Genomic DNA, 14,455 nt, shown 5'->3' on the forward strand with positions numbered 1-14,455 from the left:
TCGTGGTATCAAAGTTCCAAATTTCTTGCTGAAAACGTCACCCTCTTCTTCAACTTCTTGGAAATTGTTCTCTATTCATAGTTATCAATGTGCTGTTTAGCCTAAAATTGTTCTGCTTACATGAATTCTGACTCTTGAGCAAAGCTTGAAAGCTAAGGTCATTGTCTTACAGATTTTGGTGTCAACTATATCATGAGTGCAGTGTGGCTGCTTAAGACAAAATAAGTTAAGCAATGGATTGATTACTCCTGAACTTGGACCAGCAGCTCCAGCCAGGTAAGTAGGCTCCTTTTTATTTCCTGATCTGCCCTGACCTTTTCTTCTGCTGTCCACATTCCACCAGCCACCAGCTCGCTCAAGACTCCATTCTCTTCCTGTAATCACCAAAATTCACAGATCCGCAAATTCCCAAAGCACATTTGTACTTACACATTGTATGTCTTTGATTGTCACCCAAATGATCATGTGTCACAAATGCCATTTGACTTTAGCTAAACTCTAAGTCCCTGGAAAGCAGGGAATATGTATTTTAACCTTTATATCACTCCCTCTACAACCTTTTGCTGTGCTTTATGTGAAAACCTTTCAAAATGGAAAACTAACTGGTTTAAGTTCAATTTTAAATACTCTGTTAGAAAATACCTCAAATTTTAATAGGGATTATTTTTCCAGAGTTAGTTGGAATAATGTACTCATGGATCCTGAACCTAGGTCCTCCAGGATCCTGAGAAAGGAGATGGTTCCAGTTCCTGGGTCTGGAGGTAGGGCTGTCTATTACCTACCTCACCACTATAGTTTTGTGTTTGCTTAAATTACTGTAGATGTTTGGTCACAATCATAAAAGCATTTTTCAGGCTTAGGACATGTTTTCCCCAATTACGAATGTAACTGATGCTACTAATCATTTTTTCTTGAATGCTTGGTCATTGACCCCGTATCCAAGTTAATTAATTTTATGTGTAAATTCCTATACTGTCACCTGTTTGTTGGAAATACCAGATACATAGAATAGTAAGTGGAAAACTTTAAGAAGAAATGCATTTAAATCATTTATTCCTGCTCTCTCCATTAAGAATGAGCTAGCCAGTCCCTTGAATAAAAGGAAGTCAGAACCCATAAAAATGAGAAGGGCAAAGAAAACAAGAATTCCATTCTGCCAAGTTCCATACAGCATGACAAATCTTTCCTTATAATCTGTCCCCTCTCTCCAACTGTTTAAAACACAACAGGGCAGATAGCAGTGACCCCCGAGGCCCAAACTGTCAATGTCATTGCAGGGTAACAAGTTTCCTTCTGTCAGATCTGATCACATACCGGCAGCAACCACAGGCAGACAGTCTCTGCAGGCTTGTTAAATTTCACAGCTCCAAACCAGGAAGTGATGTTTAAGATGAGCCAAAGACAAAAAAGCAATCCAGCTTCCAAAACAAATTTGCCAGCTTCCAGAAAGGCTATAAAGGTTTAAATTTGGGACTGTTCTTCGGTTTGGATTGGAACCTACGGCTTCCTACCTCCCAACCCAATCATTAAACTTTATTGTCACTCCCTTCCCAGCCCCGCCCAAGTAAAATGACCTAAAACAAACAGAGGCACACACACTGAAAGTCACACACACACCAATTCGTTTTTCTCAATCGCTTCGTTATCCAGATAGTCTTGGCTTGGGCCAGATTAGAGTTGGTAAATTCTTTTAGTTAAACCAGGGCAGAAGGCAAAAAAAGGTGTGTCTAATTCTTGATTCTTAGGGAGGGGGGAGGTGGAAGCGTAAACGGGCCACACCCGGGTCTCGCTCTCTCTCGCTGCTCAACTGCAAGCTAAGTCTGAGCAAGTCAAAGAGGAACCCCGCGACCTCCAGCCCCTCCTGTGTGTGACCCACAGGGAACCCAGCAGTCCTAGGGTGGGGGTGGGAGTGTCACTGGATGAAGATACGGGCCCGAGGGCGTTAAGTTGCAGAAGGGGAGCCCGGGACCAACACAGCCGGGGCGCAGCATCGGCAGGCAGGAAGGGGAGGGCCCAGCGGGGCGAGGGGGAGCCCCCGCGCAGATTCGGGGCTGGGTCGGAAAAGCTGCCTCACGGGCGCACCCGCCGGCCCCTCCGCTCCCTCCCTCCTTCCCTCCCTCCCAGCACTCCCTGCCTGGCCCTCCCTTCCAGTCTCCGCTACGCCTTCCCAGAGGCAGCGGTTGCCGCAGCCTCGCCATGTCCCAGCCGGGCCAGAAGCCCGCGGCCTCCCCGAGACCCCGGCGCGCTGCGGCGGCCCGCCACACCCAGGAGGTGAGTGGCGTTCCTGCCGGAGCCATAGGGCTGAACATTGGGAGGACCCCGGCTCCGGAGGCATGGGTCATTTCCTCTGCCTGGCCTGCTGCCCTGTGCGCCCCTTCCTGGGCCGGAGAAGGACGCGGGACCCAGAACCTGCTTTCCGGCAGGTGGCTGAAAGTGGCGGGGGATTTTTCGACCCTGGGCCAAGTACGCTGGGCGTGGCGGAAACCAGATTGGAGTAGCCCGCATTGGGAAAAATTGCTTGATGAGACAGGTGAAATGCGGATGAGGATTAAGGGGAGTAAAGTTCATTTGAGACTCCCTGGAGTGTGTGCGGTAGTTCAACTAGGAGTCCTGCCTCCCTCCTAAAGTCCAGGCCGCCGGGCGTGGCTGCCTGGAGAAATAACACTTCTTCCCTAATCAGAGTTGAGCCAAATCTGGCGGGGCGGAGTCAACCCGGCAGGGTGGGGCCTGCGTCGGCCCCGCCCAGGTGCCTTCCTCACTGACAGCTGTGGGGCTTGCTAAATTCAGCGCCGGCCAGATCCTGCTCAGGTGAAGGGTGAGCCCGGCCCCTGCTGCACTGCACCCCGTGTCCTCGTCGCGTTCTCCGCTGCGCGACTCAGAGCAAATCGGTCGTCGCCATGGCATTCGCAAGCTGGTGGTACAAGACGGTAAATAGGAGTGACTGTGCCTGGGCAGGACCAGGAAAGGAGTGTGCTTTGCCTTTCTAGGTGTGCAGGCGAAGTTATTGTCCAGGGTTTGTCGGGGAAGGGGTGGGGACCAGGTGCGACCTCCTCTCAGACCTTCTGGTTAGGCTCTGAGAGAGCCTGAGACCCACCCTACTGTGGTATGTGCGAGCGAGCCCGGATGCGCAGGTCCGTGTGAGCACATGCACCAGGTTCAGCTCGAGCTCACAAGTTGAATGGGACAGGAATTGTTGCTGGAGGAATTCCGCCCCTGGACGCGAATTCCTGGCAGAACTCGGACTCAGCTCAAAAGAACTCAGATCTAGAGCTTATTTTTAACTCATAAGTAAAGCTAAAAATTTCGCGTTGTTGGATGTGCATTCTCCAGTGCAAAGGAGGAGAGGCAGCCGGGATAGGGACCAAGGAGAAAACCCAAAACTCCAAGAAGTAGAAGCAAGATCTAGATCCTTACTGAAAATGAGAGAGAGAGAGAGAGAGAATGAGAATGAGAGAGAGAATGAGAGAGAGAATGAGAGAGAGAATGAGAGAGAGCACTCTGCTCTGTACTTTATTACTTTGGATGAGGGACAAAGTTGTTGCATTTATTTAGTGCATCAAAGACTTGTCCAACCAATTGAGTGTGATATCCAGTCAAGCTGGCACTTGTATTCCTGTTTTTGAATCAGGAAACATGATTTAACATTACGTTACTTTCTAAAAAGAAAAAAAAATAAAACTTTTGTTGATAGAATAAAAATATTTATATTCCATTGACTTATGGGGAGAATAGTTTAAAAATTAGTTAGTCTTACCTCTCTGAGCATGTGGTATTGGGAAAAGCAAGGATGTTGTAATCAGACACTCTTTAGAGAGAAACCTTGTGTTGGAATCAGTAAATATGTCACTTCTCAGCCAGTGGCCATTCAGCCTACTTTGTGGCAGACCCAGTACAAGCCTTGAAATACACAATGGAAAATAAGACAGAGTTTTTATGCTCAAAGGGCAGTGAGTCAACGGTTTTGAGCCTGTTTTCACGTCTATAAAATAAGGGGGATAATAGGTACCATGTAAGAGTTGGAGAAGACTAATTAGATTCGTGAATCAAAGTACCATACCCATATACCTTTATGGACTGGAACTTCCAGTTTCTCTTGAGATGTTTTTTCATGAATGCTTCCCATTACATTTTCTGGGTTTTTAAAATGTAGCATCTTATTGATGTGCTAAAAGCAAAAGTCTGCTTTGAGTTATTATTGTCCTGAGGTTCTTATCAAAATGCACCCCATGAATTATCTGCAAATATAGATGGCCATGTTTCAGAGCTGACATCAGTCTTTTCCTTCCAAATTTTTTTTGTCACTTTTTTTTTTATTGAGTTTTATAATCATTTTACAACATTGTGTCAAATTCTCCTTCCAAATTCTTGATTCTTTAAAGGAAATTATGCTAGAATATTTGGATGAAAATAGTTTAAATCTATGCTTTTAAGCCTATTATATTTAGGCATAGTCTGAGATTTTTGCCAAAACCTCTCTTCTAATCCAATTTTGGAACTATTATACTTCTTTTTTTTTTTTCTGGTAGTAACCTCTTAGAATCAGCAACCTGCCTGTGATCGAGCTTTGACTTTTCCCCAACCGGTGCTGTCCAATAGAAATAAAGTGTGAGCCACATATGTAATTTTAAATTTTCTAGTAGTCACATTAACAAAAGCAAAAACAGGTGACATTAATGCTGACAGTATGTTTTATTTAACCCACTATATCCCACACATTATTTCCACATGCAGTCAATGTGCAAATCATTAAGCTGTTGTACATCTTCTTTTTCATATTAATTCTTCAAAATCCAGTGTGTATTTCATACTTGGGACACATCTCAGTTCACATTTGACACATTTCAAGTGCTCATTAGTTGTAACTGGCTAATGACTGCATTATGAGACAGTATAGCTCTAGACATGGAGTATAGCTCTATACCTTTTATTTGGTGGCTGTGAGGGGATGATCACAGACTTAAATGAAAGTTATGGACCATTTTCCCATGACAAAATACACACACACAAAAAGTCCATCCATAAATCTGTTAAAGATCTATGGACCCAATTTATAACTTATATGTATAATGTTTATATTATTACATATAATATTTATACAATTTGTTTATATAAAAATTGTATACAAAAATACACAATTTATATATAATACATGTATGTATATATTATCTGTAGAATATATATCATGCTTTTGGTAAATCGTATAATTAAAATAACTTTAGATCCTTTAAATACTGAGAATGATTGTGAATGACTTAACTTTAAAAATTTAGGCAGAATAAGATAAAATAATTGAAAGATGTATCTATGGTATGTTTTGTTTAAGGGAGTGCCACCTATAAAACTGGTCAATGAAACATTACACTGTATATTTCTCCATTGAATACCATCAATATTATTGATCTTATCTTTCGAAGAATTATGTGGTTTTAGTGAAAAAAAAAAAACTGTTACAAATCAAAGCTAGATTTTAAGAACATCAGATGAGCTTCATAATGATGAAGCATGAAGGAGAGTAAATTTGGTTGGTTGACACCAGTAATCACATTCCTGAGTTATAAGTTGACTCTATTAGGCCATCTAATTAAAGGTGTTTCTTAGCCTAATTAGACTCATGGGCCCAGTGGCAGCATGATCAAGGAGCCTAGTCATTTGGGAGGCCCCATGATTGTGTCACAAGCCTTCCCTGGCAGGACAGACCACTTGGCTGCAGTGACTTTTAGGAGTAAGGAATGCAAATTATAGATTCTGCAAAAAGGGCACAGGCTTTAGGGCACTGGGAGAATGGAAGTCAGGCACAACTTTCCTCTTTTATTTGGCAGTTTCTGAATCGGTTTACTTCTCGTTGCAGATAAGACTTTTAAATTAAGAGTAATATCTGATGATATTATTCTTTAATCAGTTTGACACTTCCCCAAAAGTTAATTATGTTCAACAAGTACTTTTTAAAGAATGATGTAGCTGGCTGGGGTGGACACAGTAGGTGGCCATTTGAGATTCCAAGGTGAATGGGTGGGTAATTAGTTCTGAGTAGGCTGTCTCAATGGAGTACTAGATTTATTTAAGCAGCCCATCTTGATTTTTTTCTCGATTTTTAATTTTTACTGTGGTAAAATACACATAATATAAAATTTAGCATCTTAACCATTTGTAAGTGTAAAGCTCAGTGGAATTAAATACATTCATATTCTTGTGCACCCATCACTATTGTCTATCTCCAGAACTATTTTTATCTTGCAGAACTGAAACTCTATGACCATTAAACAATAAATTCTCATTCAGTTTATAGAGGATTGTATTCAAGTATCTGTGTTCCTTATCATATTTTTATACTATTGTGAGAATATTTAACAGGAGATCTACCCTCCTAACACATTTTTAAGCGTACAGTACATTATTGTTGACTCTAGGTACAATATTGTACAGCAGATCTCTAGCGCTTGTTCCTCTTCCTTGACTGAAGCTTTATGCCTGTTGACTAGTAACTCCCCATTCTCCTCTCCACTCAGTCCCTGGCAACCACCATTCGACTTTCTGTCTCTATAATTTTGACTACTCTAGGAACCTCTTATGAGTCCAGTTATACAGTATTTGTCCTTTTGTGACTGACTTATTTCACTTAGCATAATGCCCTCAAGATTCATCCATGTTAAAGCATATGTCAGAATTTTCTTCCTTTTAAGGCTGAAACATCTATCTATCTGTCTATCTCTCTAATAGTTTGCTTATCCATTCATCTACCATTGCATACCTGGGTTGCTTCCATGTTTAGTTATTTTTTTGAGGACCCATCTTACTGTTTTCCATAGTGATTGTACCATTTTATCTTCCTACCCTCAGTATACCAGGGTTCCAATTTCTTCATATACTTGCCAATACTTGTTCTACTGCCCTCTGACCTCCAACATCTCTGATGAGAAATCTGCTTATGATCTTAAGGAGTATCCCTTGTATGTGACAAATCATTTTTTTCTTGCTGTTTTCAAGATTCTCCCTTTGTCTTTCAACAATTTGAACATAATGTTTCCATGTGAATTTTGAGTTTATCCTACTTGAAATTTGTTGAGTTTTTGGTTGTTTATATTTATGTCTTTCATCAAATTTAGTAAGTTTTAGGCCATTATTTCTTCAGATAATTTTTTTTCTCTCTCCTTTTTCTCTCTCTTCTGTTTTTTGAAACTCCCTCAGTGTGTGGGTTAGTCTTCTCGATGGCATCTCTTACATCCCTTAGGCTGTATTTACTTTTCTTCAATTATTTTTGTTTCTGTTCCTCAGACTCAATAATTTCAATTGTCCTATCTTTAAATCCACCAATTCTTTCTTCTGACTGTTCAAATCTGCCTTTGAATCCCTCTAGTGAATTTTTCATTTCAGTTATTGTACTTCTCCACTCTAGAATTTCTTTTTTGGTTTCTTTTTAGGTTGTCTATTTTTCTTTAAATTTCCATTTTGTTTATACATTGTTTTCTTGACTTTCAACATACTTCCTTTAATTCTTTGAGCATCTCTAAGACAGTTGTCTTACAGTCTCTGTCTAGTGTATCTACCATCTGCTCTTTCTCAGGGATAGTTTCTGGGGTTTTTTGGGTTTTTTTTTCCTCTTCTTCTTTGAATGAGCAGTACTTCTCTGTTTCTTTGTATGCCTTGTGAATTTTTTGATTGAAAACAGGACATTTGAATCTAATAATGTTGTAGCTCTGGAAATCAGATTTTCCTCTATCCCTAGAATTTGCAGGGCGTTTTTTGTTTTGTTTTTGATTGTTATAGGCTGTTTTTGTGCCAAGGTTTAGCCAAAAGTGTACACTTCTGATCTTCTCAGGTCTTTTATGATCTTGCACCTTTCCCTGGGCATGAGCAATCAGTGATCAGAATACAGATCCCCAGTATTTGGAGGGCAGAGTTCTTTTTTGCCCATCTTGGTTCCCAAGCTGCATGTTCCAATGTACAACTGCTTACTGTGAGTTGGGGATGGGGAACTGGCAGCTGCTGCTGAGCTAAGAGCTGAAATTGATGGAAATTAATCAAAACTTACCATTCGAGCTTTCCCCTGGAAGTTGTAAGCCTTTGATAAACTCCAGAATTTCAAAATAGTTACATCAGACGGATTCTGCCAGTGGGAATTTCATCTAGGTGGGAAGATGGATTCTTGGTGCCTTCCACTTCACTGTCTTCCCAGAGTCTTCCCTTTAAAATGTTTTAAGGATGGAAATCCTGTTGATGTGATTCTAAAGTTCTGTTCTTGAAGTTCTCTCATTTTCTGTTCATAAAAACTTACCCAGAAAGCTTTGCAGCTACCACAAAGAAAAAAAAAAAAGTCTTTCAGTTAAGAAAAATGTAAAATAATTCCTTTTAATGAACACTGTTTATGTGAGTTGCCTCCTTTGATGGAAGAGTCATTTAACCCAAGAAGAAAAAGACTATGGTTAAAGTTCTTTTAATGTAAGGAATTCATTTTGACTGTGGAGAACTTATAGAACACAAAAATGATTTGGTAAAGGCCAAATATGTTCACAGCTGCTTACTGTCCACCTACTATCTGTCAGGTTTTGTACAGTGTGTCATGGACAAAAAAATTGTGCTGATGGTCCATGCCTGGTCTTCTGCTTCTCTCACTGATAAAAATCAAAAGCACATTCTATGACTACTACAAAAGCAGCAAAGTAACTGTTGAAATTCTCATAACATCATCTTTGACTTAGAGAAAATTCAAAAAGCCTTACTGTAGATGGATCCCATAAGCTAAACGTGGCAGAAAGGCAATCAATGCTACTTCTGAAAACTGGGCAGAAAGAGCATGTGCCCTTACATTGCCACCTGGATATATCCACCAGAATGTTAACATGTTGGGGAAAAGCATATGGAGTTCAGTTGGAACATGAGGATTTCAGAATTATAGCTAGGTAGTTAATCCTTAATATGTGTCTTCTTTTATATGAGAACCCCAAAGGAGGTTATCCTATATTTTTATAGTTTGATAAATATTTTTAGAGAAGCAGAAAGAGATCATGCATCACACGTTTCATTTACTTACGTTTCTTTAATAGTTATTCTCCCCACGACACCTGGCCCACACTGGCTACTCACTGATCTTTTTTTTTTTTTTTTTTTAGTAAATGAACTCTTCCTCTCACACTAGCCTTCTCCATGAGTTTGGGGTTTTAGGTATTAAAACCAAGTAAAATAGCTAGGATATTGCCTTTGGGAGACTCTAGGAAGATATGTACTCTGGAGGATTCAAAAAAAATTAAAACTTTTTATCACAGGAGAAGAGAGAATAATATAGTGCACTCCTCATGTATCCATCACCTTCAATAATTATCGACCTTGTAACATTGTACCCATCTTGCTTCATCTGTCCAACTCCCAGCCCCACCAACACACACACACACCCCCCCCATACACACCCTTACGAAGTATTTTATAGCATGGGAATTGCACATTAAGTGTCATCCCTGTGACCAGTTTGGTGTATATTGTTTGAAAAATGTGTTCTCTATTCCCTGTGTACTTTGTTTCCTCATTTATAGTATGGAAATGTGAGACTAATATAAAACAGCGTCAGGAGATGGACAAAGCACTAAACATAAAGTTATCTGATGAATCTGGTTCCTTTGTACTTATGAAAAGTAAAAAAGCTAAACTCTCTGCTCCAACGGTTACAGCCTTAGAAAATGAAACTTAAACCTTTGCTTTCTTCTCATACTCATTTTACTGCGTCATAATTCACCACAGTCAGATTGATGCCAGAGAAAAAGGAGGGAGTGGAGTAACTTTTATTGTGTTTTTAAAATGAGCTAAGCAGTAAGCCAGGCTCCTCGTTAACATCAGCTTGTTTCATAAGTATGCCAGCCTCTGGGATGGCACTGTCACCTCTGTTTTACAAGGAGAAAACGGAAAATTTAAATTCCGTGCCCAGGATCACATGGCCTTTCAGACCCAGGCTCTTTCTTTCTTATTAGAGTTTGTCTGGGAATGGAATGCAGGGAGTTGGTTACCCTGGTAACAAGAGGCTGGGAAGCCAACTGGGGAGGGTGAGGCAATGCAGAGATTGGAAATCTCAGGAAGGCGCTACCATTCCTAGGCTGGAACGACTAGGGGAGAAGCAGGATCACCTTGCAGAAGCTGACACTGCTGCTCGCCTGTCCTGCAGGAGACCCTACTGGAGGGAGCCAGCAAACACCCCTGCTGCACCAACAGACCAGGGTCAGGGCAAGGAATCCACCTGAGAGCAAACAGGTCCACATCTGCACCAGAGAGAATGTTTTCAAGCAAAACCAGCTTTACATCTTGGGCCTTCTGCTTGTTTGCTGAACAGTCTTGTTTTAGAAAGCAGAATACATACAGAGATAGATTTTAAAGGATTTTGCAGGAAATATCAATTTGCACATTGTCTCTTAATTTTTCAAGCTTTTTTTTTTAGCTTTTAAATCTTTTATCTAGTTTACTGACCTAAAAAATGTCAGGGAACCTTTAGAAGTTTGTGGAAATGCAATCATTTATTCAAGAATTATTTGTCACACCCCTACCACAGGACTAGAAAATATATATATATGTAATTTATCATCTGGTTGGGAAGGCAGAATATACATTTATGAAGTAATTAGTAAGCAGGAGTGTATACAATAAAGTGCTGATTTGTTTGCTTTACTAAGAACATAGAGATTAATGTGCAATATAAAGGTATGATGTGCCATTAATAGGGCAAAGCTCAGAATGATACTGGTGTGAACACAGGGCTTTAGACTCTTGCACCGAGCAGTCCTTTACGCAGGAGGCCCCGAGTGGAGCTGCCGCAGCCTGCCTGACCCGGGGAAGCTCCCATGGGTGCTGACTCAGCCAGGTGACTGGAGGTCCGGAAATCTCTACTTCCTGTCAGGGTGCCCACAGATCTCCTGTCCAAACCCGTGATTTCCAATCCTTGCTGTATATTAGAATTAGCTGGAGAATTTTGAGAAAATCTATCTGTGCCCAGGCCCACCGTAGATAAAATAAATCTAAATCCCTGGGCTCTGGCTTGAGTGTTTCCAAAAGTGCTCTGGGCGCTGGTAACCCTCAATGAAAGATGAGACCCACAGCTAAATGAAGGGTGAAGGTTTTCGGATCCTTAGGAAGTACAGTCCCCTGCCCCATTCCTCTCCCAGTCCCGTCCCCACCCTACCCTCTCCCCAGATCCTCTGTCACCCCGCAGCTGTGGCGCAGTGAGAGTTGAGCTATGTACACTAGGAAGTCCAGAGGGCACCAAGATAACGTTTGATTGCTTCTACAGTTTGCCACAGCTGTCACTGGATGTGCCGGTATTGATGTCTGTTGGCATCCTTCAGGTTGAAGAAGGAAACTTTTCAAGTTGTTTTCAAATCACCTTTACTGGTTTCTTAAAAAATAAAATGTTTCTGATCTAATTCCTAAGTCAACCATTAAAACACACAACTCAGAATTTTTTTAGTATAGTCACAGGATGGTCCAAGCATCACCTCAGTTTAGCAATGTTTTTGTCACTCCCTAAAAGAAACTCAGTACCTTTTTTTTTTTTTCCTTTTTAATAAAGCCTAGGCATTTCGCAAGCACTAGCTTTTGGTGCTCTTTCACAGTTGAGCTTGGACTTGGAGATGCTCAGTTTTTTTTCTGTCTTCTTTCTTTTTAAATATGTATAGAAGTTTGTTTGATTTTATCTTATCCTGTGATGTATACTCTTGGCTGTGTGTGTGTCAGGGTATCTGGGTAACCATAGGGAGGGTGCCCCAAATGTTCCAAAACTGAAGCCGCGTGCTGGCACAAGCCCTTAGCTGGGCGAGAGCAGGGCTCCAAGGCTGTTGCTCCTTGCTCCTGTTGATTTCCTGACTGATTTGTGAGTTTGCTATGGCAGAAAGTTTTAGGCACACGAATGCTGTTTCCTAGGATAAGGACAAACGACAGCTATACTTACCAAATATGTAGTGATGCCGGGAGGTGGAAACAGTTTGGAAAATGATTCCTTTTTGAGGCAAGACAGGAAAGCCCTTTATCTGATTTCCTCCCTGCCTCTGAACTCCTGCTTCTCCATTCGCTCATCTGTCCTTCATCTTAGCTCCATTGTTTCCTGTCTTTATCCTCCCAATGAAATGTTTACTCTTTAAGGTTGGCATTCTGTCCTTCCTGTCTTTGTCTCCTCCCCAACTCCTAATACAAAATGAAATTAGTAAGTGTTGAGTGCCTGATTAATTTTATAAAAGCAAACCAGTTTTAGGATAGGAAGGTTTTGTTTTGTTTCTGCTGGTTATTTTGGTTGTTTTCCTTTTAGAACATTGGATTGAGACTTCTTCTTTTTTTTTAATTGAAATCTAGTCAGTTACAATATGTCAGTTTCTTGTATACAGCATAATGTCCCAGTCATGCATATATACACATATATTTGTTTTCATATTCTTTTTCATTAAAGGTTATTATAAGATATTGAATATAGTTTCCTGTGCTACAAAGAAGAAATTTGTTTTTTATCTATTTTTATATAGGGTGATTAACATTTGCAAATTTCAAGCATGCAAATTTATCCCTTCCCGCCCACTTTCTCCCGGTAACCATAAGATAGTTTACGTCTGCAAGTCTGTTTCTGTTTTATAAATGAGTTCGTATTGTCCTTTTTTTTTTTTTTTAGATCCCACATATGAGTGATATCATATGGTACTTTTCTTTCTCTTAGAATGATAGTCTCCAGGTCCATCCATGTTGCTGCAAGTGGCATTATTTTATTCTTTTTTTTTAATTGCTAAGTAGTATTCCATTGTATAAATATACCACAACTTCTTTATCCATTCATCTGTTGATGGACATTTAGGTTGTTTCCATATCTTGACTATTGTATATAGTGCTGCTATGAACATTGAGTGCATGTATCTTTTTGAATTAAAGTTCCCTTTGGATTTATGCCCAGGAGTGGGATTGCTGGATCATAGGGTAAGTCTATTGTAGTTTTTTTGAGGAATCTCTATACTGTTTTCCATAATGGCTGCATCAAACTACATTCCCACCAACAGTGTAGGGGGGGTTCTCTTTTCTCCCTACCCTCTCCAGCATTGTTTGTGGACTTTTGAATAATGGCCATTCCGACTGGTGTAAGGTGATACCTCCTTGTAGATTTGATTTGCATTTCTTACATAATTAGCGATATTGAGCATTTTTTCAGGTGCCTATTGGTCATTTTCATGTCTTCATTGGAGAATTGCTTGTTTAGGTCTTTTGCCCATTTTTGGATTGGGTTGGGTTTTTTTGTTAATAAGTTGTATGAGTTTTTGTATATGGATTGAGTCTTTCTTAACATGAGTCACACGATCTCACCTAGCTTTTAACTACATCCAGAGTAGCCCATTCTCAGGCTCATAGTGGATAATCCTGATATGTGGTGTGACTGAGCTTTCTTTCACATCCTTACCTTTCACATCCTGGATTTCTTTATCCATAAAATGAGCTGGCGGTGTGCACCCCTAGAGTTGCTGTGGAAGTAAAGGGGATCACACGGGGAAGTGCCCAGCACTGGGCTTAGCACAGAGGAGATGCTTAGAACAAGGTAGATTCTTTTCCCTTCTATAGAAAAGTCCTTCACAGATATTTCAGGTTTGTGGTTAAGTTCTCTTTCCCGTCCTACCACTCCTTCACCTTCTCGATGATTCTCTCACCTCTTCCCAACCCACCAGCTACATGTAGTAGAAGAAGACAAGGTTTTCTCTATTCACTCTGTGAAAGAGTTGCTAGGGTTCCTAAGCTGGGTCAAATCTGACATATATCATTCCCAGACATTTCATTCCACCAGCTCAAGTATGTGGAAAGTACTCAACTATTCCATGAATTTAAAAATCAGGCACTTTGAATCTTTCTCATTGAAAAGACATAACTGAGTTTATATTATTCATAGACTATTGAATATTGAATAAGCCCCAAGAAATAGTCAGGGCAGTGATTTATTTATAAAGTTGCTATTTACTGGAAAATGAATAGTCTTAGGTAATTCTTGTTAATTCTCTTGGAGTGATGATATAGTTATATAGGAAGAAGTCCTCAATTTAAGAAGATGCTTGGTGAATGTTTAGGGGTAAAGTTTCAGGATCTCTGCAGTTTACTTTCAAATTCAGGTACACATACAAATATAGGTAGATCTAGGTATCTATAGTATATGGAAACGTGGCAATATATGGCAACCGTGTTAATAGTTTTTGAATCTAGGTGGTGGGACGATCGACATTCATTGTGTTATTCCTTCAACTTTTATGTATATTAGAAAAATTTTATAATTAAAAAGCCAGGTTATAGAAAATCTGGAAAAACAGTCGATACAGTTCCTAAAAAAAATTGCCATTTGGTTATGTGATTTTTATTATGTCGTTATACTTGTGTGTATTTTGAAAATCTTTCCATTGAGAGCAAATATTTCTTTTGAAATTACAAAATAACAACTCTTACAATTTTTATAAGTTGTCATTATAACTCT

At 40.2% G+C, this 14,455-nt stretch overlaps 1 protein-coding gene across 10 annotated transcripts in view; it reads left to right on the plus strand.

Moving 5' to 3' along the window:
• Nucleotides 1-257: 257 nt before the first annotated feature.
• CAST (calpastatin) overlaps nt 258-14,455 on the plus strand; it is a 119,352-nt gene continuing 105,154 nt past the window's right edge. For 3 of the 10 annotated variants that reach the window (XM_064482572.1, XM_031448680.2, XM_064482582.1), the window contains exon 1: nt 2,058-2,271. In XM_064482572.1, coding sequence (XP_064338642.1) covers nt 2,197-2,271 — 75 coding nt within the window. In that variant the 5' untranslated portion in view covers nt 2,058-2,196. Of the gene's footprint in view, nt 277-2,057; nt 2,272-2,781; nt 2,928-14,455 lie in introns of those variants that run through there. The other 7 variants (XM_064482578.1, XM_064482588.1, XM_064482592.1 and 4 more) reach the window with 4 other exon arrangements.

Source organism: Camelus dromedarius, chromosome 3 (genome assembly GCF_036321535.1).
Source record: "Camelus dromedarius isolate mCamDro1 chromosome 3, mCamDro1.pat, whole genome shotgun sequence".
In the NCBI taxonomy this organism is placed as follows: Eukaryota; Metazoa; Chordata; class Mammalia; order Artiodactyla; family Camelidae; genus Camelus; species Camelus dromedarius.